Genomic DNA, 21,728 nt, shown 5'->3' on the forward strand with positions numbered 1-21,728 from the left:
GATGCTAGACAGGCGGGCAGGTGCGGGCAGCGATCGGTTGAAGAGCATGCATTTAGTTTTACTTGCATTTAAGAGCAGTTGGAGGCCACGGAAGGAGTGTTGTATGGCATTGAAGCTCGTCTGGAGGGTTGTTAACACAGTGTCCAAAGAAGGGCCAGAAGTATACAAAATGGTGTCGTCTGCATAGAGGTGGATCAGAGAATCACCAGCGACAAGAGCGACATCATTGATGTATACAGAGAAAAGAGTCGGCCAGAGAATTGAACCCTGTGACACCCCCATAGAGACTGCCAGAGGTCCGGACAACAGGCCCTCCGATTTGACACACTGAACTCTGTCTGAGAAGTATTTGGTGAACCAGGCGAGGCAGTCATTTGAGAAAACAAGGCTGTTGAGTCTGCTGATAAGAATGCTGTGATTGACAGAGTCAAAAGCCTTGGCCAGGTCGATGAATACGGCTGCACAGTATGGTCTTTTATCGATGGCAGTTATGATGTCGTTTAGGACCTTGAGCGTGGCTGAGGTGCACCCATGACCAGCTCAGAAACCAGATTGCATAGCGGAGAAGGTACAATGGGATTCGAAATGGTCGGTGATCTGTTTGTTAACTTGGCTTTCGAAGACCTTAGAAAGGCAGGGTAGGATAGATATGGGTCTGTAACAGTTTGGGTCTAGGGTGTCTCCCCCTTTGAAGAGGGGGATGACCGCGGCAGCTTTCCAATCTGTGGGGATCTCAGACGATAAGAAAGAGAGGTTGAACAGGCTAGTAATAGGGGTTGCAACAATTGCGGCAGATAGTTTTAGAAAGAGAGGGTCCAGATTGTCTATCCCAGCTGATTTGTAGGGGTCCAGATTTTGCAGCTCTTTCAGAACATCAGCTATCTGGATTTGGGTGAAGGAGAAATGGGGGAGGCTTGGGCAAGTTGCTGTGGGGGGTGCAGAGCTGTTGACCGGAGTAGGGGTAGTCAGGTGGAAAGCATGGCCAGCCATAGAAAAATGCTTATTGAAATTCTCAATTATCGTGGATTTATCGGTGGTGACAGTGTTTCCTAGCCTCAGTGCAGTGGGCAGCTGGGAGGAGGTGCTCTTATTCTCCATGGACTTTACAGTGTCCCAGAACTTTTTGGAGTTTGTGCTACAGGATGCAAATTTCTGTTTGAATAAGCTAGCCTTTGCTTTCCTAACTGCCTGTGTATATTGGTTCCTAACTTCCCTGAAAAGTTGCATATCGCGGGGGCTATTCGATGCTAATGCAGAACGACACAGGATGTTTTTGTGCTGGTCAAGGGCAGTCAGGTCTTGAGTGAACCAAGGGCTATATCTGTTCCTGGTTAATTTTGTTTTGAATGGGGCATGCTTATTTAAGATGGTGAGGAAAGCACTTTTAAAGAATAACCAGGCATCCTCTACTGACGGAATGAGGTCAATATCCTTCCAGGATACCCGGGCCAGGTCGATTAGAAAGGCCTGCTCGCTGAAGTGTTTAAGGGAGCGTTTGACAGTGATGAGGGGTGGTTGTTTGACCGCGGACGCATTACGGACGCAGGCAATGAGGCAGTGATCAATGAGGCAGTGATCGCTGAGATCAGACAGCAGAGGTGTATTTAGAGGGCAGGTTGGCCAGGATGATATCTATGAGGGTGCCCGTGTTTATGGATTTGGGGTTGTACCTGGTAGGTTCCATGATCATTTGGGAGAGATTGAGGGCATCTAGCTTAGATTGTGGGACGGCCGGGGTGTTAAGCATGTCCCAGTTTTGGTTACCTAACAGTGCAAACTCTGATAATAAATGGGGGGCAATTAATTCACATACGGTGTCCAGGGCACAGCTGGGGTCTGTAACAAACGGCAACAGTGAGAGACTTATTTCTGGAGAGGTGGATTTTTAAAAGTAGAAGCTCGAACTGTTTGGGCACAGACCTGGATAGTGTGACAGAACTCTGCAGGCTATCTCTGCAGTAGATTGCAACTCCACCCCCTTTGGCAGTTCTATCTTGGCGGAGAATGTTGTAGTTGGGGATGGACATTTCTGAATTTTTGGTGGCCTTCCTAAGCCGTTTTGGCAGTTCCTGTATACTATACAGTGTACAACAAAGAATATTGGCGGAATTCAATACACAATCCGATATCATACAAAACCAACCCAGCATAGAACACTCATCAAATATTTAGAAATGTTTTAGTCAATTTAAAATGTGAAAAACGGTTATTCTCGATGACGACAACCATCAGAAATGTGTTGACTAATCAGGTTAGCGTTCAAAATAATGGAATTATGACTTGCATTGAATCAAATAAAAATAGAATCCTGCCTACTCACACTTGTGGGATTATAACAGAATTAAGGCCACGTATCCATATCCCAATGCCATAAATCATAAGACAACCCTTCATACTATTGTCCATCTTATTCTATAGCCCCTGTTGACCTACTGTTACAATGTCCCAAATGCTTGATCATTCCCCAAAAGTTTGGTGACAAATGTTTCCCTAATGGTTCATCTCTTCCCAGGGTATCTAAGGGCCACCTCCCAATACGGTTTAAGTCCAAAATTCTCCTTAAGTGCTGTAGGAAAAAGGAACGATGGCATTTGGCACGACATCGACTAACTGTTGTTGTGCAATTTACTTACAGAGAAATCAAATTTGTGCAAGAGAAGCCATGTCTGTTTTTGACACATCCCCAGAAAGCTGTCAGAAGGTTAATGGCAGTCTTTTTAGTAGTAGTAACTATCACTATGGTGGAGGGAGTGAGTGAGTGAGTGAGTGAGTGAGTGAGTGAGTGAGTGAGTGAGTGAGTGAGTGAGTGAGTGAGTGAGTGAGTGAGTGAGTGAGTGAGTGAGTGAGTGAGTGAGTGAGTGAGTGAAAGAAAATAGAGAATAAAGTGTGTATGCAGTAAAAGAGAGAGAAATCAAACAAGTCAGAATAGAGACTTGACTGTGAACAAAATCTCTGCGTTTGAATGATCCGTTATAGTCAGGAATTTCTCAAAGAAAAAATATATAATAACAAGACAAGTAGGCCTACAAAAAAATGACATGCATTGTAAATAAACTTGTGTAGATCCTATGAGCCCGGCCAAAATAATGAAAAAATATAGACCCATATCTTGGTAACCAGAGCTGTGGCGGAAAGAAACCATGCATAAATATGCAAAGTAAATCAGCCCATTGCAACTCCTTCGAAACAGGCTTAGTGGCGAGGGACCGCACTTTTGAGAACAATTTATGCTGAGGCACAATCTCTTTCTCTCCGCTCCTCTTTCTAGCAAAAATGGAGTGACACAAAGTTGACCCTGATGCTTTGACATGTTCTTTGCTATATCTAAGCACTTAAGTGTTTGAAAGACGGAGCAGGTTTTGCCACCATTGACCAAAAGCTTGGAAAAGTTTACATTTGGAAGGGGGAAATCAAGGAGAAGTAAAAAATATTGCCTAGGTACTGTGGTATATTCAGACCAGTGTTTGGGTCAGAATGAACCTGTGGAGGGACGTCAGTTGGACGTCAGACGACCAGTTGTATGGTGGTAGAAAAATAAATGGGGGCGCTAAAGCTAATTCCATCTCAAGACAATTTTAATTTCCGACCCGTCATTTGAAAGATCAAGACTTCGCTCTCAACAGGAGTACGCATTGCCAGCCAGCAGGCCCTTAAGTTATTTCAATATTCACACATCCTGTCTCTGAATTTATTTTCTGATCTGTAATATAGAGCTTTCACAGGCCATCATATGAAACATATATACATTTCAACAAGTGGAATATATCAGTAATATAGAGAATATATTTATCATGAGGTAACGTGGCTAAGATATCCAACTACATACATACATACATACATATAGTGAGGACTGGCATAAAACAATATAATCACTTTTCAATCGCCCCCTGGGCAAGAGGAACCAGTCCTTACACAAGGACATGATGTACAGATATATGAACACAATGGGCGTTTCTCAATATGCATACTACCGTGCTGCACACTCTCATGCTCCGAGTGCATTCTCCGACCATGTTCTCTTGAGTACATTCTTATGAGGACGAGAGTGTAGAGAATGCATAAAACAATACATTTGAGAAGCACTCGCACTCCCTCTACTGTACTACCTCACAATTCACCTCCCCATTCACTGAACCTTCTTCCAGCCAGGACAATGGCAACAATAGACGAAACAAGATATACACAAAGCAAACGTTTTACTTTATAATTATCAGCTAGATCTGTGAATCGTAATAATCTAGCTAGCCAACTAGTTAAACAGGCAAAAATGACTTACAACTAATGTTATGCAAGGTAGATGTACAATTGAAGTTGGAAGTTTACATACACTTACGTTGGAGTCATTAAAACTCGTTTTTCAACCACTCCACAAATTTTTTGTTAACAAACTATAGTTTTGGCAAGTCGATTAGGATATCTACTTTGTGCATGACACAAGTCATTTTCCCAACAATTGTTTACAGACAGATTATTTCACTTATAATTCACTGTATCACAATTCCGGTGGGTCAGAAGTTTACATACACTAAGTTGACTGGGCCTTTAAACAGTTTGGAAAATTCCAGAAAATGATGTCATGTCTTAGAAGCTTCTGATATGCTAAATGACATCATTTGAGTCAATTGGAGGTGTACCTATGGATGTATTTCAAGGCCTACCTTCAAACTCAGTGCCTCTTTGCTTGACATAATGGGAAAATCAAAAGAAATCAGCCAATACCTCAGAAAATAAATTGTAGACCTCCACAAGTTTGGTTCATCCTTGGGAGCAATTTCCAAACACCTGAAGGTACCACGTTCATCTTAGCAAACAATAGTACGCAAGTATAAACACCATGGGACCACGCAGCCGTCATACCGCTCAGGAAGGAGACGCGTTCTGTCTCCTAGAGATGAACGTACTTTGGTGCGAAAAGTGCAAATCAATCCCAGAACAACAGCAAAGGACCTTGTGAAGATGCTGGAGGAAACAGGTACAGAGGTATCTATATCCACAGTAAAACAAGTCCTATATTGACATAACCTGAAAGGCCGCTCAGTAAGGAAGAAGCCACTGCTCCAAAACCGCCATAAAAAAGCCAGACTACGGTTTGGCTATTGTACTTTTTGGAGAAATGTCCTCTGGTCTGATGAAACAAAAATAGAACTGTATAAATATATACAATTAAAATAAATAAATATATATATAAACTATATAAATAGAAATAGAAACTTAAGGACAACAAAGTCAAGATATTGGAGTGGCCATCACAAAGCCCTGACCTCAATCCCATAGAAAATTTGTGGGCAGAACTGAAAAAGCATGTGCGAGCAAGGAGGCCTACAAACCTGACTCAGTCACACCAGCTCTATCAGGAAGAATGGGCCACAATTCACCCACCGTATTGTGGGAAGCTTGTGGAAGGCTTCCCGAAACGTTTGACCCAAGTTAAACAATTTAAAGGCAATGCTACCAAATACTAATTGAGTGTATGTAAACTTCTGACCCACTGGGAATGTGATGAAAGAAATAAAAGCTGGAATAAATCATTCTCTCTACTATTATTCTGACATTTCATATTCTTAAAATAAAGTGGTGATCCTAACTGACCTAAGACAGGGCATTGTTACTAGGATTAAATGTCAGGAATTGTGAAAAACTGAGTTTAAATGTATTTGGCTAAGATGTATGTAAACTTCCGACTTCAACTGTACATATTTCATTGGTAGCTACCAATTCTTCATGGCTAGCTAGCTAGCCAGTTCGCCCTATTGACTTACTATGCACGTACCCATTCACTGAACCGTCTTCCAGTCAGGTCAACAATGGCAATAGCAACGAAACAAGATATACACAAAGCAACCGTTTTACTTCATAACTATCAGCTAGCATAATAATGTAGCTAAACAGATATTTTAACATGCAAAAATTACCTAAAACTAATATTATGTGAGATAGATTCTTTGTGGGTTGCTAGCTAACAATTCTTTGGGGCTATCTGGCTAGCTAACAGTACTAGTTGCTAGCCAGTTAGCCCTATTGACCTATTATGGGCTTGTGATATACGATATGTAGGCAGATAAACATGCCAAAATGAACACCGCCTGTATTTATTAACGTATCAAAATAAAATATTATAGTCAGGCAACATATGAGATGTGAATAAGCAACATTTCATTCTGAATAGAAGTGTATTTTCTCTTGCTTCAGCTCAAATAATGGCCACCATTGATTTCAATACATTTTGTGTCATTTTTTACGTGTTTGCATCATATTTCTTTGCATACTTTCCGTTGAAGCTTGCATTGATGCATGCTTCAACATAAGTACAAATGGAGTACACATTCCAGAAGTGCCCTCTGTGCTTCGTTTCGCATACTTTGATTTGAACTCATACTCTGACCCTCCCGTGCTCCAATTTGCGTGCTCGGAGCACGGTAGTATGCATTTTGAGAAACACCCAATGACTCCAGATGCCGAGGCTGAGACCTCAACCGTCCAGAGACGCCATCTTGTTACCGTCTCCCTTGTTTTGCGAAACTCATCCAAAAGCTTTCAGAAATCCCCTGAGAAGAAATCAAACATGAATAGACTTCCTGTGCCTTTCACTTGTTTTGGATATTAACCGGCTGTCCCACTTTCTTCAATGTTTGTATAGTGTCATTGTACACATGGAAATATACATTGGCCAGAGAGTGAACAAAGTAAAGTACTGCCATTGCAACCCAAGTGGCCAATTTGTTTCCGTTTTGGACCACAAAAGATGTGAGAATGAAACACTCATTGCATGCGTGGCTAGTGAGGCATAGGAAAAAAAGGTGAACATCGATCGCTCTTTCTGTCTGTTGAGAAGCCCACAAACTCTTGCTTTTTCCAACGTTTAACCGTGACCGTTCCTTGACCCCTGCATAAAAAAAGAAGCTAAGGGGCCAGTGAGGGGTTGGCAACCACGGAAGGAGTTCCAACAGTTCTCGCTCCAAAGGTCATGCTCCATTTGACCCTTGTTAAGCTGTACATTAAGTTGTTACATCACAGCATGGCGGTGTTCACCAGGCAGGGAATCGCTACTGCAGTCTGTGTGTGTGTGTGTGTGTGTGTGTGTGTGTGTGCGTGCGTGCGTGCGTGCGTGCGTGCGTGCGTGCGTGCGTATGTGCACCCCAACGGCTTCAGTGTGTCTCTCTTCAGGTATTTGCTGCAACTGAAAATGGTCCAAACAATGTCTCTAAACCCAAGAACCCAAGACCCCCACCCCCACCCAAACACCTCTCTCAGATGCGCAGCTTGTGGAGTCCTGGCGGGGTGGTAGTGGTGGTGGAGGAGGCGGGCAGGGCGGGCCGGGGCTCGATGTCCCTCGTCTTCATGAAACCCAGCAGCTGCTCAGGGATTTCTGCCAACACGTCCTTGGCCAGCCGTGCCATGCTCAGCACCTGGTTGCCCTGGCGGTCTATGTAGTCCCGGAAAGGCACAAACTGGACTATGTCTCGCTCGGCAATGCGCCCCTTAGAGGACACTCTGACCTCGTCACCGTCCAGTTCCTCCATCGCTATGGAGCGGAAAGAGGCAGAGGTAGAGAAATGGGGTAGAGGCAGGGAAAGAGAGGGAGTTAGAGACAGAGTTAGAGTAATAGACAGAGACTGAGAGAGTCAGACAGAGAGTCAGAGTCAGGGACAGAGACAGAGATGACGTCACGTAAATCCATTATTAGACAGAATGTTGTTTGTGTTATTAATGTGTGTTGGATTTGTGATAAATATGGGACCCTACCAGTGGAGGCTGCTGAGGGGAGAATGGCTCATAATAATGTCTGGAACGGATCAATTGGAATGGCATCAAACAGCTGGAAACCATATGTTTGATGTTTTTGAAACCATTCCGCTGATTCCGCTCCAGTCATTACCATGAGCCCATTCTCCCCAATTAAGGTGCCACCAGCCTCCTGTGTCACTTTGTTTGCCAAAAGCGCAACTAATAATATAATAGTAGGTCAAAGACATAATTCTGTACTTAAAAGCCCCAGAGCAAACATATTTAAAAAACATCTTCCTGAAACTTCATTCTTACATTATTAGGAGTGATTTTAATATAACCAACGGCATCCATATTAGGAACTATTTTCTGAGAACCGACAACATCCTAATATGGATGCCGTAACTATCTAATAGACTACATCATGAATACTAATATCTATTTTGGTGGTGAGGAGCTGTGGGTCCATCTTATCTGGTATACTGGGGTAGAGAGGAGCTGGGAGGCAGATGCCTGGCCATGCCTGTGGGACTATACAGTTGGGTTCACACTGATGTCTTTGAGAGGGCATGCCCCAGCCATGGGCAGCAACCCAAAACTCCTCAATACCCACCCACCCTCCCTCATCTCCTCTCCTCCAGGACCAGTGATCTGAAAAGCACTGGATAAATTAAGGCAATGGGCTGGAGACCTATCCAGTGCTTTCACCTATGGCTGTAGGGTATAGCAGTGCAGAGAGGAAGAGAGAGGGGGTGAAGGGACAGCAGGATGGCAGGAAAGTGGGGCAGGTGTCTTGGGTAAACCCAGACATGTGGGGGGCATCCCCTGAGTCACTTTGACTTATACAAAGCCTTCTGCTCCCTTGAATGTCACACACATGCACACATATGCACGCACGCACGCACACACACACACACACACACACACACATACACACATACACACATACACACATACACACACACACACACACACACACACACACACACACACACACACACACACACACACACACACACACACACCGCCTTCTGTTTGCCATGAATGTTACACACAGGAACAAGCGTGCTTACAGAGTACACACACACACACACTCACACACCTTCTGTTTCCCATGAATTTCACACCCATGAATGTGTGTGTGTGTACACGCAGGCGCACGAGTGCTTGGTGCACACTGATGATGCACATACGTTCACTCCACACACATATGCACACAAACATCTACAGGCACACAGGTTCATCCAAACAGATGCCCACATGCAGACTTCATGGGAACATGGGAGGCATTTTGGAGAGAGGAACATGGCATGATGGAAGGATTTGAAGAGGGGAAGGATAAGAGAGGAGAGGTTGGGAATAGCAGAGGAGAGAGGAGAGGAGATGGGTTGCACTCAAGCATATGTGCGAGAGACAGCCTGTTTGCACAGGCTCCCTGTGGAGAGAAAGAGCTCCCAGTTTCCCTCTGACTGAGCAAGAGGAGGATAAGAGAGCGTAGATGAGTCAAATACCCCCCCCCCCCCCCACCTATAGACCATTTAAAGTTATGCTGATTCCCCAACCACCACACACTCTGGAGCAATCAGTCAAACCATCACAAACCAATACTCTAGTGATTTAATTTATACACTTTTAAATCGCTCTCTCTCACACACACACACACACTAGAAACTCACACATAGGGACGAGCATGCATGCACACACATACACACACAACCCCTACGGCAGCTACCCCTGACCCCTCGCACAGCCCTGTGCAGTTTGTAATAGGTCCCAAAGAGACCCCCTTGTCGGTAGGCATGAATAATTTCCCCTTTTCTGCTTCCTTTCCCCAACTACCGGCAGTATCTTTAATTCAAATCACTTAGCCAATTAACTTTTGGAATAGGCATAATGCATAATAAGTGTGCTCCAGTGTTTGCACATTTACTTTGGGAGTCTCTGCTTTGTTTTGCTGCTCTCTTGCTAGCTGAAGAGCTTCAGCTTTCCAGCACAACTCTTTCTCACTATGCCAGGAGTAGTGTACACAGCCGTGGCAGTCGGTGCCGTTTAAGATGAGGGAGGACAATTTTTGTTGTTGTTGTTGATTAGCATGGTCTTCTTTCTATTTCAGGTATGTTTATCCACGCTTTGTTCCATTTGCTTCCGTTTAAGAAACGGCGGAATGAATACATCACATGAACACACGCAAACACAGTTCACATTTATAGCAGCCACATACAAACAGCATGATCACTTTGCTCATTGTAATTCCCTCTCGCATCTACACGCTCTCCTCCTCTCTCACCTTTTCCCTTCGCTTGTGGACAACACATCAGCTGTCTGTGACCAGGTGAAAAAACTTTTCCAAACCAAACATTCATATCATAACCGCTAACCACTACACACAGCCTACATCATTGTCACCATATTAGCTAGCTAACATCATTGTCGACATAGCTAATAGAACTAACGCATTAGTAAACCCTCTACAGTAATGCAGTATAGTGTACAGTCAGCAAACAGTTTAGCAGTTACACCGGCGGCCCTGGTGGCAATAAATTAATAAAACCAAAAGCTTACATTGATTTGGAAGAGGTACAGTGTTGGATAGCCATAGCCCGCCAGCTAACATAGCATCCCTCTCTGTTTGAGTATGCTAAACTAGCTAGCTGCATTTGCTAGCTAAGTAAGTGAAAGTGAAAAAAATACTACAAAATATAGCTATCTCACTCTATCTCTTTTGCTTCTCCTTCATTTTTGAAGAAATGTATTTGTTCAAAACTGTTCAACTATTCTCTTTCTCTCCGAGTCAACTACTTACCACATTTTATGCACTGCAGTGCTAGCTAGTTGTAGCTTATGCTTTCAGTACTAGATTCATTCTCTGATCCTTTTTTGAACAGGCCTTTTGACCATAGGGCTCTGGTCAAAAGTAGTACACTATACTCTTAGAAAAAAGGGTCCCAGAAGGGTTCTTTGGCTTTCCCTATAGGCAAACCCTTTTTGGTTCCAGGTAGAATCCTTTTGGTTCCAGGTAGAACTCTTTTGGGTTCCATGGAAGACACTCTGCGGAAAGGGTTCTACATGGAACCCAATAGGGTTCTATCTGGAACCAAAAAGGGTTCTTCAAAGGGTTCTCCTATGGGGACAGCCTAAGAAGATTTTTAGGTTCTAGATAGCACCTTTGGGTAAATAGGGAATAGGGTGCTATCTAGGAAGCATCCACAATCCCGTTCCTTGGTTTTGCCATTGTCGAGTTGTGGCTTATTTACATAGGACCCATTTGCTATATAGTGCTCTTTACTATTGGCCAATATGGGGAATATATAGGGATTGGCCAATATGGGGAATATATAGGGAATAGTGTGCCATTTCAAGATTGTGCAACAGCTGCAATTACATCATTATCCAATGATTGACATGAGTATGGTAGGCAGAGAAGGATATCACTCAAACCAAATTCTCTGCTGCTGCATATTGTAACGAAAACAAAATGGTACCACAACAGAAATGGGACTCAAGGTGCACTCTTAGAAAAAATGGGTTCCTCGTTTTTACCCAAAGGAGAACCCTATTTGGTTCCAGGTATAACCCTTTTGTGGTGAAAAAGGACCTACTTAGAACATTTAAGTGGTGAAAGAGTTTAACGTAGAACCTTGTATTAGTGAATGAGTTCCAACAAAAAAATCTATATTTTCAGGTGGTTCTCCTACGGGGACAATTAAATAACCCTTTATGGTTCTAGGTAGCACCTTCTTTTCTAAGAGTAAGTAACATGATAAGGAAGTAAAAAATGCAAACATCTTTTGCATGAATGGATTGTTTTGTGCAGAGTTTACCCACACATGGTATTATTATTCAGCTCTGCCGTTAACCTTCTGAGCTTAAGCTAGGTGACCCAGGTAACAAAGCCTCAGTGGAAGTCTGATATATCAGGTGTGTTAATCAGGCACCATATGGGGAAAAATGGACTGAAACAGGGAGGGAATAGATGGGTTGGCTGACAACGTCACGGAAATTACACACGTGCATCGATGTGGCCGGAAGCCACGTTGTTATGATTCTGAATGGTCAGATAGCAACAGTGACAAGAAGATACCATGTGGGGAATCGTAGGTGGCTCGTTTCATCTTGTTATTGATACCATGTCTTGTTTTGAGGTGTTTTGACTGATTTCATGTCAATATGTCTCAAATCCGCTAGCTAGCTAACCAACAAATGTAACAATGCTTTTGAGACAAGTGCTCATTGTGCAAATGTATTTATGTTTCAATAAACATTTGAGGACTAAATATAGTTTAGATGTTGTCAACAATCTAAGCCAACCCTGTCTGTTTTGCCCCATAGTCGCGCACGTGCCGGTTTTGTTGCTAAACAACCAACCCGTCTGTTGCTAATTTCGTGTTCAATTGCAAAACGTTTTCCATTGCCCTACTCAATACGACCTAGGACTCACTTACTCTGAGTTCCCCTCCACCGAGAGACATGACACAGGAGTCACGACCTGTTACCACATGAGACTAATGCTAAGGATTCTTTGGGAAGGGGGAAGGAATCAACACATTCCTCTTCCTGGAGAGCAACTGATAGTATTTTTTATTGTTTTTAATTTTAAATTGAAATGTATTTTTAGTTATTTTATTCCTTTTAATTTAAAACAGGGTGGATCAGCTTTAATATCGCGGATAGATTGTTACTTCCATCAATGTAATTGTCTGCATAATTTCCAATCCCCCATATATTTTTGGGGTAAAAAAAAATATATATATATACATACATACACATACCCACATATATATAAACATGCATACATATACACAACTGATTTACCTCACCTGGTTCACCTTTTGGGTGGAGTTTGCACTTTAGGAGCAATGGAATGGGGTCAAATAAGCAAACTCCGCCTACCTGGTGCCCTAGGCAAACTAAAACAAACAACACTATTTGGGTGTGCAGGTTTTTGATCTACCCGTACTCAAGCTGCTCTTCAGGATCAAATCAAATGTGTTAAAAGAGTAGAAGAGGGCTGGAGCAAAAGCCTGTACCGCTCCATACCAGGAGATGTGGGTGTCCTTGCTGTATATCTATGATAGGGGGAGATACATTTGGAAGAAAGGGAGAGCAGGAAGGGGATTCACCAGTTCCTAAAACTTCTGGGAAGGAAATTGCAGTTGTTCTCTCACCTACCCTGCCGATCTTTAGTGCACTTCACAGACAGTGACACATTGACAGCCTAGCATTGAGAGAAGAACAGAAGCTGGGTCAGCACCATGCAATTTAAAAGCCCCCCCCCCCCACCGGACAGACACTTACCATCAAACTCAGCAGGACCCACTCCCACTATGATGATAGACATGGGCAGAGCGGCAGCCTGCGGAGAAAAAAAACACACACACACACATGCACGCACAGGAAATGACATCATTTTGACGCCCCGTGCCACATTTTGGGACACACACACAAACTTAAGGCCCACCAATGTCAACAACACACATCACTGAGTTGTGATGAACACTCACATTGACCACAGCCTCCTTGGTCTGCACCATGTCTGAGATGACTCCGTCTGTGATCATCAACAGCACAAAGTACTGGGATCCGTCAGTCACATCCTCAGCACACCTGCACGGAGCAACACAGCACAGGTTGAAACTTGATCAAACCAAATCGTATTTGTCACATGCGCCCTTCCCAGAATAGTAACACAAGAGGAATAAAATACACAAGAATGTTGCTATGTACATGGAGTACCAGTGCCATATCAATATGCAGAGGTACGAGGTACTTGAGGTGGATATGTACATGAAGGCCGGGTAAAGTAACTAGGCATCAGGATAGATAATAATAAGATATTTGAGGTAGATATGTACATGAAGGCAGGGTAAAGTAACTAGGCATCAGGATAGATAATAATAAGATATTTGAGGTAGATATGTACATGAAGGCAGGGTAAAGTAACTAGGCATATGGATAGATAATAATAAGATATTTGAGGTAGATATGTACATGAAGGCCGGGTAAAGTGACTAGGCATCAGGATAGATAATAATAAGATATTTGAGGTGGATATGTACATGAAGGCAGGGTAAAGTAACTAGGCATATGGATAGATAATAATAAGATATTTGAGGTAGATATGTACATGAAGGCCGGGTAAAGTGACTAGGCATCAGGATAGATAATAATAAGATATTTGAGGTAGATATGTACATGAAGGCCGGGTAAAGTAACTAGGCATATGGATAGATAATAATAAGATATTTGAGGTAGATATGTACATGAAGGCCGGGTAAAGTGACTAGGCATCAGGATAGATAATAATAAGATATTTGAGGTAGATATGTACATGAAGGCCGGGTAAAGTGACTAGGCATCAGGATAGATAATAATAAGATATTTGAGGTAGATATGTACATGAAGGCCGGGTAAAGTAACTAGGCATATGGATAGATAATAATAAGATATTTGAGGTAGATATGTACATGAAGGCCGGGTAAAGTAACTAGGCATATGGATAGATAATAATAAGATATTTGAGGTAGATATGTACATGAAGGCCGGGTAAAGTAACTAGGCATCAGGATAGATAATAATAAGATATTTGAGGTAGATATGTACATGAAGGCAGGGTAAAGTAACTAGGCATATGGATAGATAATAATAAGATATTTGAGGTAGATATGTACATGAAGGCAGGGTAAAGTAACTAGGCATCAGGATAGATAATAATAAGATATTTGAGGTAGATATGTACATGAAGGCAGGGTAAAGTAACTAGGCATCAGGATAGATAATAATACGAGTGAAATAAAGAACAGAGCAGCAGCAGCAAATGATGAGTGTAAAAGTGTGTGAGTGTGCGTGTGTAATATTTATGTGTGTTTGTGTTGTGTCGGTATGCGTGTGTGTGTGTTGTGTGAGTGTGTAATGTATGTGAATGTGTGTGGGTTTTTTGTGGGAGTGTCAATGTAGTGTGTGTGTGTGTGTGAGTGTGTATATGGTTTGTATATATAGTCTAGTGAGTGTGTGTAGGGTCAGTGCAAGGTAGAGTCATTGCAGATAGTTTGTGTACCATTAATTTACTATTTGGTAGTCCGGCTATTTTATTTAGCAGTCTTATGGCTTGGGGGTAGAAGCTGTCTCGGAGCCTGTTGGTCCGAGAGCCGTACCGTTTTGAACAATCTATGGCTTGGGGGGCTTTGGCAATTTTTCGGCCTTCCTCTGACACTACCTGATATAGAGGTCCTGGATGGCAGGGAGCTCTGCCCCAGTTATGTACTTAACTGTCCGCACCACCCTGTGTAGCGCATTGCAGTCAAGGGCGGTGCATTTTCCATGCCAAACGGGGATGCAGCCAGTCAAGATGGTCTTGATGGTGCAGTGGTAGAACTCTCAGCCTCCTGAGGGGGACGAGGCGCTGCCGTGCCCTCTTCACGACTGTGCGGATGTTTGTGTACCATGTTAAGTTTATTTGAGCTGTTCTTGTCATAATATGGACTTGGTCTTTTACCAAATATGGCAATTTTCTGTATACCACCCCTAAGTTGTCACAACAGAACTGATTGGCTCAAACGCATTAAGAAGGAAAGAAATTCCACAAATTAACTTTAAACAAGGCACACCTGTTAATTGAAATGCATTCCAGGTGACTACCTCATGAAGCTGGTTGAGAGAATGCCAAGATTGTGCAAAGCTGTCATCAAGGCAAATGGTGGCTACTTTGAAGAATCTCAAATAGAGATTTGTTTAACACTTTTTTGGTTACTACATGATTCCATATGTGTTATTTCATGGTGTAGAATATAGAAAATACAAAAAAATTAAGAAAACCCTTGAATGAGTAGGTGTGTATCCATTCATGTACAGGTCCAACTTTTTTGACTGTGTGCGTGAATGCACATGTAGAGGGAGACTTTCTTCTGTCTTCTGGTTTTCTGTAGTAATATAGCATACACGTACAACTTTTTGAATACCATTACACTAAACTGTGCTTAATTGGCAGACGTAATATTCCCAGGAAGTCCGTTATTACCACTACATTACCGACTATTCTGTTGTCTAGACTGATGACATAGACTTGTTCCGTTGTCTAGACTGTTGACATAGAAGTGTGTTGCGTTGTTTAGACTGTTGACATAGAAGTTGTAGCTGTCGTGTTTGTGTCTGAGCCGGTTGGTTAGTGCGGCTGCTTGTGGGACAGAGATGGTAGCTAATGGTAAGACTCCGCAGGGCGGACAAAACCCGCTGGCTGACTGTTTGATTGGACGGAGACCTGCTGGCTCACTGCCTGATTGGCTCACTCTCACCGTCTGGACGGAGGGGGAAGAGGAAAAGAGTGAAGGGTAAATGGCACCTCTCTCTCTGCCGGGTAATATCCCATCCTCTCTATCTGTCTGTGTCTAGTTCTCTCACACTAGTGTGTGAAAGTCTCTCTCTTACGTCTGTCTGTCTGTCTGTCTGTCTGTCTGTCTGTCTGTCTGTCTGTCTGTCTGTCTGTCTGTCTGTCTGTCTGTCTGTCTGTCTGTCTGTCTGTCTGTCTGTCTGTCTGTCTGTCTGTCTGTCTGTGTTCCTCTCTATCCATCTGTCTGTCTGTATGCATTTGTCAGTCTCTCTCTCTCTCTCTCTCAAACACACACAGACAAAATAATCTATGAACTTACATTCTACATAGTATATCAACATAACAAGTGAAATAAAGGACAAGTCAGAAACACATTGGAGAATGGTTGAATCAGCTGACATGCACAGGGAGAAAGATTGTGGGCATTTCACTACAATGCATGTAGCCCCATTTCTGGAACCAGTGGATGGGAGAGGTGGGTGTTGTTTGAGAACCAAAATATTTCCCCTGGACTCTTGTTTCTAACTCCACTCAAGGTGTGATGTGGTAGTTATTACTCCGGTCTCTGCTGCTGTGAGAAGTTATATTAGGTAAAGAAGCCCAGAGAGTGGCTTGATTCACCCCCACACCTCACATGTGGACACATCCACATGACTGGAGGGCCTTCCTCCTCCTCCTCATCATCACCATCTCTGTCCCACAAGCAGCCGCATGAGCTCAGCGCCGGAACGAGGGAGGAGGAGGAGGATGACGAAGCATAACGAGTGGAATGGAGAGAGACTTTTAAGAAAGAGTGAGAGAGAGGACGGTGGAGAGGAGAGACAGGAAGAGAGAAAGAAAGAAAGTGAGAAAGAGAGGAGGGAGAGAGAGAGAGTAGGAAAGGAGATGAACGGAAATGAGACAAAGCAAGATGAGGGCTAAAGGACAAAAATTAAATAATAGATAATAGACAATAATAGCCAATAATAAAGGAATAAGAGAAAGAAAGAGAAACAGAGACAATATGTGAAAGAGAAAAATTATATTATTAATCTAATTTTCTCAAACAGGTGCTAATCATCAGCTATATCACCATCATCATTATGCTAATATAGCACCATATTGAACGAGAACTCATGAAGTTCTTGCGTCCACAGTCGAGCCACAGCACCCCGCTCTATTAAGTTAAGCAAAAGAGATGCCACATTCACTATATTGCCATACTTATATACACTGAGTATACCAAACATTAGGAACACCTTCCTAATATTGAGTTGCACCCCCACCCCAAAAACACACTTCTATGTCAACAGTTTAGACAACGCAACACTTCTATGACAACAGTCTAGACAACGCAACACGTCTACGACAACAGTCTAGACAACGCAACACTTCTATGACAACAGTCTAGACAACGCAACACGTCTACGACAACAGTCTAGACAACGCAACACTTCTATGACAACAGTCTAGACCACGCAGCACTTTCATGACAACAGTCTAGACAACGCAACACTTTCATGACAACAGTCTAGACCACGCAGCACTTTCATGACAACAGTCTAGACAACGCAACACTTTCATGACAACAGTCTAGACAACGCAACACTTTCATGACAACAGTCTAGACAATGCAGCACTTTCATGACAACAGTCTAGACAACGCAACTCTTTCATGACAACAGTCTAGACCATGCAACACTTTTATGACAGGTGACATCAATAAGAGATCATAGCTTTCACCTGGATTCACCTTGTCAGTCTATGTCATGGAAAGAGCAGGTGTTCTTAATGTTTGGTACACAAAATATAAACAGGAAGTACATAACAGGGCCATTAGAAAATGTGTTTCATGAAATACATACAACATTTTGGGGGATTTAGTTTGAGAAATTGTGTATTTTTACTAAGGTGGGAGGTATGAGACTGTAGTTGGGTGAAAATCCCCATCGACTGACAATGAGTGGTCACCATTATGTAGTTGAATGAAAATTCTGTTTAAACTGCATTCATCAATCTGACTCCATTATTACTGTATGTGAATAAATGCAGGCCCTGGGCACCCCTGTGCCGCTCCCTCTTTGAATTGACCGCTGTCCGACAAACATTATAACACAGTTCCCCTGTCACAATAAATCCATAGCACTTACAAACCAAACACGACAATTTAATTAACAGTAACATTCATTTAGACGAAGTTTTCATCAGTTTTCACACCTCTTCTAGTGTAAGTGACCCCAGGACTTTGCTGGGAACTTCTCGTCTCAGAGGATACGGTGTGTTTCTCCTGTGAGATGCAAATATACAGTCATCCATCAGAACAGTTTCATAAAACGTGATTGAGTCATCACGCTGGGTCTCGGCACCTGCAAGTCGCTAGTCGCGAGTTTCACCTTCTCTCATTTTTCCACGACAAGACCTTAAGCAGCCCATTTAGGGAGAGTCTTTCCTCCTACCTGGAGAAAACCAAGATCACAAGATCTTCCATAATTCATATTCTATGCTCTGCTTATTTCTATGGAAAGTATCCAGGGACACCTTTATAACACCGGAATACCAGTAAAACACTCACACAATGGCACATCTACTATTCCTTCCTAATACTACACCTATTAAACCATATAATTAATGATATTTATATGAACTACACGGCCTTCTCTAGTACTACAGTGTCCTACACAACATTCAGCAACACAACTCCTGACAAGTTGTAATGGTCCCAAGGCCCCAGCTAAGCCAATTATTAAGAGTTTTGCAGAAATAGAGCACACGGAGGCAGTGGAGAGCAGCTAAGCTAGGTCGTCTGCCTGTCAGAGTGAGAAGGAGTGCGATAGAGACAGAGACTGACAGCTCAGGGGAGAACATGTCAAAGTAACTCATGGGGGCTAGGGCAGCCTAAGGGTGGAATACTGCAGAGGAGAGGAGTGTGTGTGTGTGTGTGTGTGTGTGTGTGTGTGTGTGTGTGTGTGTGTGTGTGTGTGCGTGTGCGTGCGTGCGTGCGTGCGTGCGTGCGTGCGTGCGTGCGTGCGTGCGTGCGTGCGTGCGTGCGTGCGTGCGTGCGTGCGTGTGCGTGCGCGTGCGTGCGCGTGTGTATGTGTGTGTGGTGGGGGGGAGGGTAAGAGAGTTTGTGTGTTTGCATACTGTATGTATTTGCGTATAGTATATGTGACTCTCGTATTGTGTCAAGCAAGTCAAAACACGTATGTACACTGAGTATACACAAACATTAAGAACACCTGCTCTTTCCATGATAAACTGACCAGGTGAATCCAGGTGAAAGCTATGATCCATTATTGATGTCACTTGTTAAATCCACTTCAATCAGTGTAGATGAAGGGAACTGACAACTGAGACATGGATTGTGTATGTGTGCCATTCAGAGGGGGAATGGGCAAGACAAAATATTTACATGTAAGTGCCTTTGAACGGGGTATGGTAGTAGGTACCAGGCGTACCGGTTTATGTCAAGAACTGCAACACTGCAGTTAAGAAAGTATTTACAAAAATAAACTGAAGTAAAATATGAATAAATAAAAGAAGAAAAAAAGAAGAAAAAAAAACTACTAATAATTAAGGAGCAACAATAAAATAACAGTAGAGAGGCTATATACAGGGGGTACCGGTACAGAGTCAATGTGCGGGGGCACCGGTTAGTCGAGGTAATTGAGGTAATATGTACATGTAGGTAGAGGTAAAGTGACTATACATGGATAATAAACAGAGAGTAGCTGCAGCGTACAAAAAGGGATGGCAGGAAGCTTGGCCTCAGTGAATGTACTGGGCTGTACGCACTACCCTCTGTAGTGCCTTGCGGTCGGAGGCCGAGCAGTTGCCAAACCAGGCGGTGATGCAACCAGTCAGGATGCTCTCGATGGTGCAGCTGTAGAACTTTTTGAGGATCTGAGGACCCATGACAAATCTTTTTAGTCTCCTGAGGGGGAATAGGTGTTGTCGTGCCCTCTTCACGACTGTCTTGGTGTGTTTGGACCATGATAGTTTGTTGGTGAAGGAACTTGAAGCTCTCAACCTGCTCCACTACAGCCCCGTCGATGAGAATGGGGGCGTGCTCGGTCCTCCTTTTCCTGTAGTCCACAATTATCCTTTATATTGATCATGTTGGGGGAGATGTTGTTCTCCTGGCACCACACTGCCAGGTCTCTGACCTCCTCCCTATAGGCTGTCTCATTGTTGTCGGTGATCGTTGAGATATTTCTTCAACTTTATTGGAGTCCACCTGTGGTAAATTCAATTGATTGGACATGATTTGGAAAGGCACACACCTGTCTTTTTAAGGTCCCACAGTTGACAGTGCATGTCAGAGCAAAAACCAAGCCATGAGGTCGAACTAACTGTCCGTAGAGCCTCGAGACAGGATTGTGTGAATGGTGAAACATGGTGGTAGCAGCATCACGCTGTGGGGATGTTTTTCAGTGGCAGGGACTGGGAGACTAGTCAGGATCGAGGGAAAGACGAACAAAGCAAAGTACAGAGAGGTCCTTGATGAAAACCTGCTCCAGAGTGCTCAGAACCTCAGCCTGGGGTGAAGGTTCACCTTCCAACAGGACAATGACTCTAAGCACACAGCCAAGACAATGCAGGAGTGGCTAGGGGGACAATGTCCTTGAGTGGCCCAGCCAGAGTCCAGACTTGAACCCGATCGAACAGCTCAGGAGAGACCTGAAAATAGCTGTGCAGCGACACCCCCCATCCAACTTGACAAAGCTTGAGAGGATCTGCAGAGGAAAATGGGAGAAACTCCCCAAATACAGGTGTGCCAAGCTTCTAGCGTCATACCCAAGAAGACTCGAGGCTGTAATCGATAACAAAGGTGCTTCAACAAATTACTGATTAAAGGGTCTTAATACTTATGTAAATGTCATATTTGTAGTTTTTTTTATACATTTGCTAAAATAAAATAAAACAGTTTTTGCTTTGTCATTATGGGGTAGTGTGTGTAGATTGATGAGGGGGGGAAACTATTTAATACATTTTATAATAAGACTGTAACGTAACAAAATGTGGAAAAAATCAAGGGGTCTGAATACTTTATTAATGCACTGTGTGTGTGTGTGTGTGTGTGTGTGTGTGTGCGTGCGTGCGTGCGTGCGTGCGTGCGTGCGTGCGTGCGTGCGTGTGTATGTGTGTGTGTGCTGTCATTCTCTCACCGTGCCACCTGGTTGATGACAGGAGCGAAGTTGGTGGGCCCGTAGAGCTGAACAGTTCGGAGACTCTGGAAGTAGGCCTCCAACACTCCCTCGATACCCACACAGTTTGGGTTCTCACTGTTGGAGTTCTGTGGGAAACCATGGACAAGAGAGACGGAGAGAGGGAGAGACAAAGCTCAGATGCATCGAATACTAATGCATCGGAGAGGAAAAAAAGATAAAAAATAAAGTGTTTGTGAAGGCAACGTCCATTTGTCCTCCAAGAGTTGCTAAGTATTTTATTTTCACATTTTCTGGGTAAATCAATCAAGACATGAGAACAAAAATAATCCATCAAACAATCTGACTGTTCCCAAAAGTACATTTATTGAGTACGGACCAGCAACACAATTGTTTAACTCTGTTACATTTTGGTTGACAGACCTGTTCTGAGCGCAGTGGTCACACAATCTTTAATTGTGACATACACAGACACTGTTTTAATGGTGGAGGTTCGTGAAACATTATCTGTCTCCTGTCTGTACATTCAGCATCAA

General features: G+C 43.2%; 1 protein-coding gene across 1 annotated transcript in view; it reads right to left on the reverse strand.

The window, feature by feature from the left end:
• Window positions 1–7,106: 7,106 nt before the first annotated feature.
• LOC120026419 (copine-9-like) overlaps window positions 7,107–21,728 on the reverse strand; it is a gene marked incomplete at its 3' end in the record, with an annotated part of 199,560 nt that continues 184,938 nt past the window's right edge. Inside the window, exons 17-21 of the mRNA XM_038971280.1 lie at window positions 21,193–21,320; window positions 13,227–13,329; window positions 13,021–13,078; window positions 7,292–7,522; window positions 7,107–7,132 (exon numbers count right to left, since the gene is read on the reverse strand). Coding sequence (XP_038827208.1) covers window positions 7,107–7,132; window positions 7,292–7,522; window positions 13,021–13,078; window positions 13,227–13,329; window positions 21,193–21,320 — 546 coding nt within the window. The remainder of the gene's footprint in view (window positions 7,133–7,291; window positions 7,523–13,020; window positions 13,079–13,226; window positions 13,330–21,192; window positions 21,321–21,728) is intronic.

Source organism: Salvelinus namaycush, chromosome 2 (assembly GCF_016432855.1).
Source record: "Salvelinus namaycush isolate Seneca chromosome 2, SaNama_1.0, whole genome shotgun sequence".
Taxonomy (NCBI): domain Eukaryota; kingdom Metazoa; phylum Chordata; class Actinopteri; order Salmoniformes; family Salmonidae; genus Salvelinus; species Salvelinus namaycush.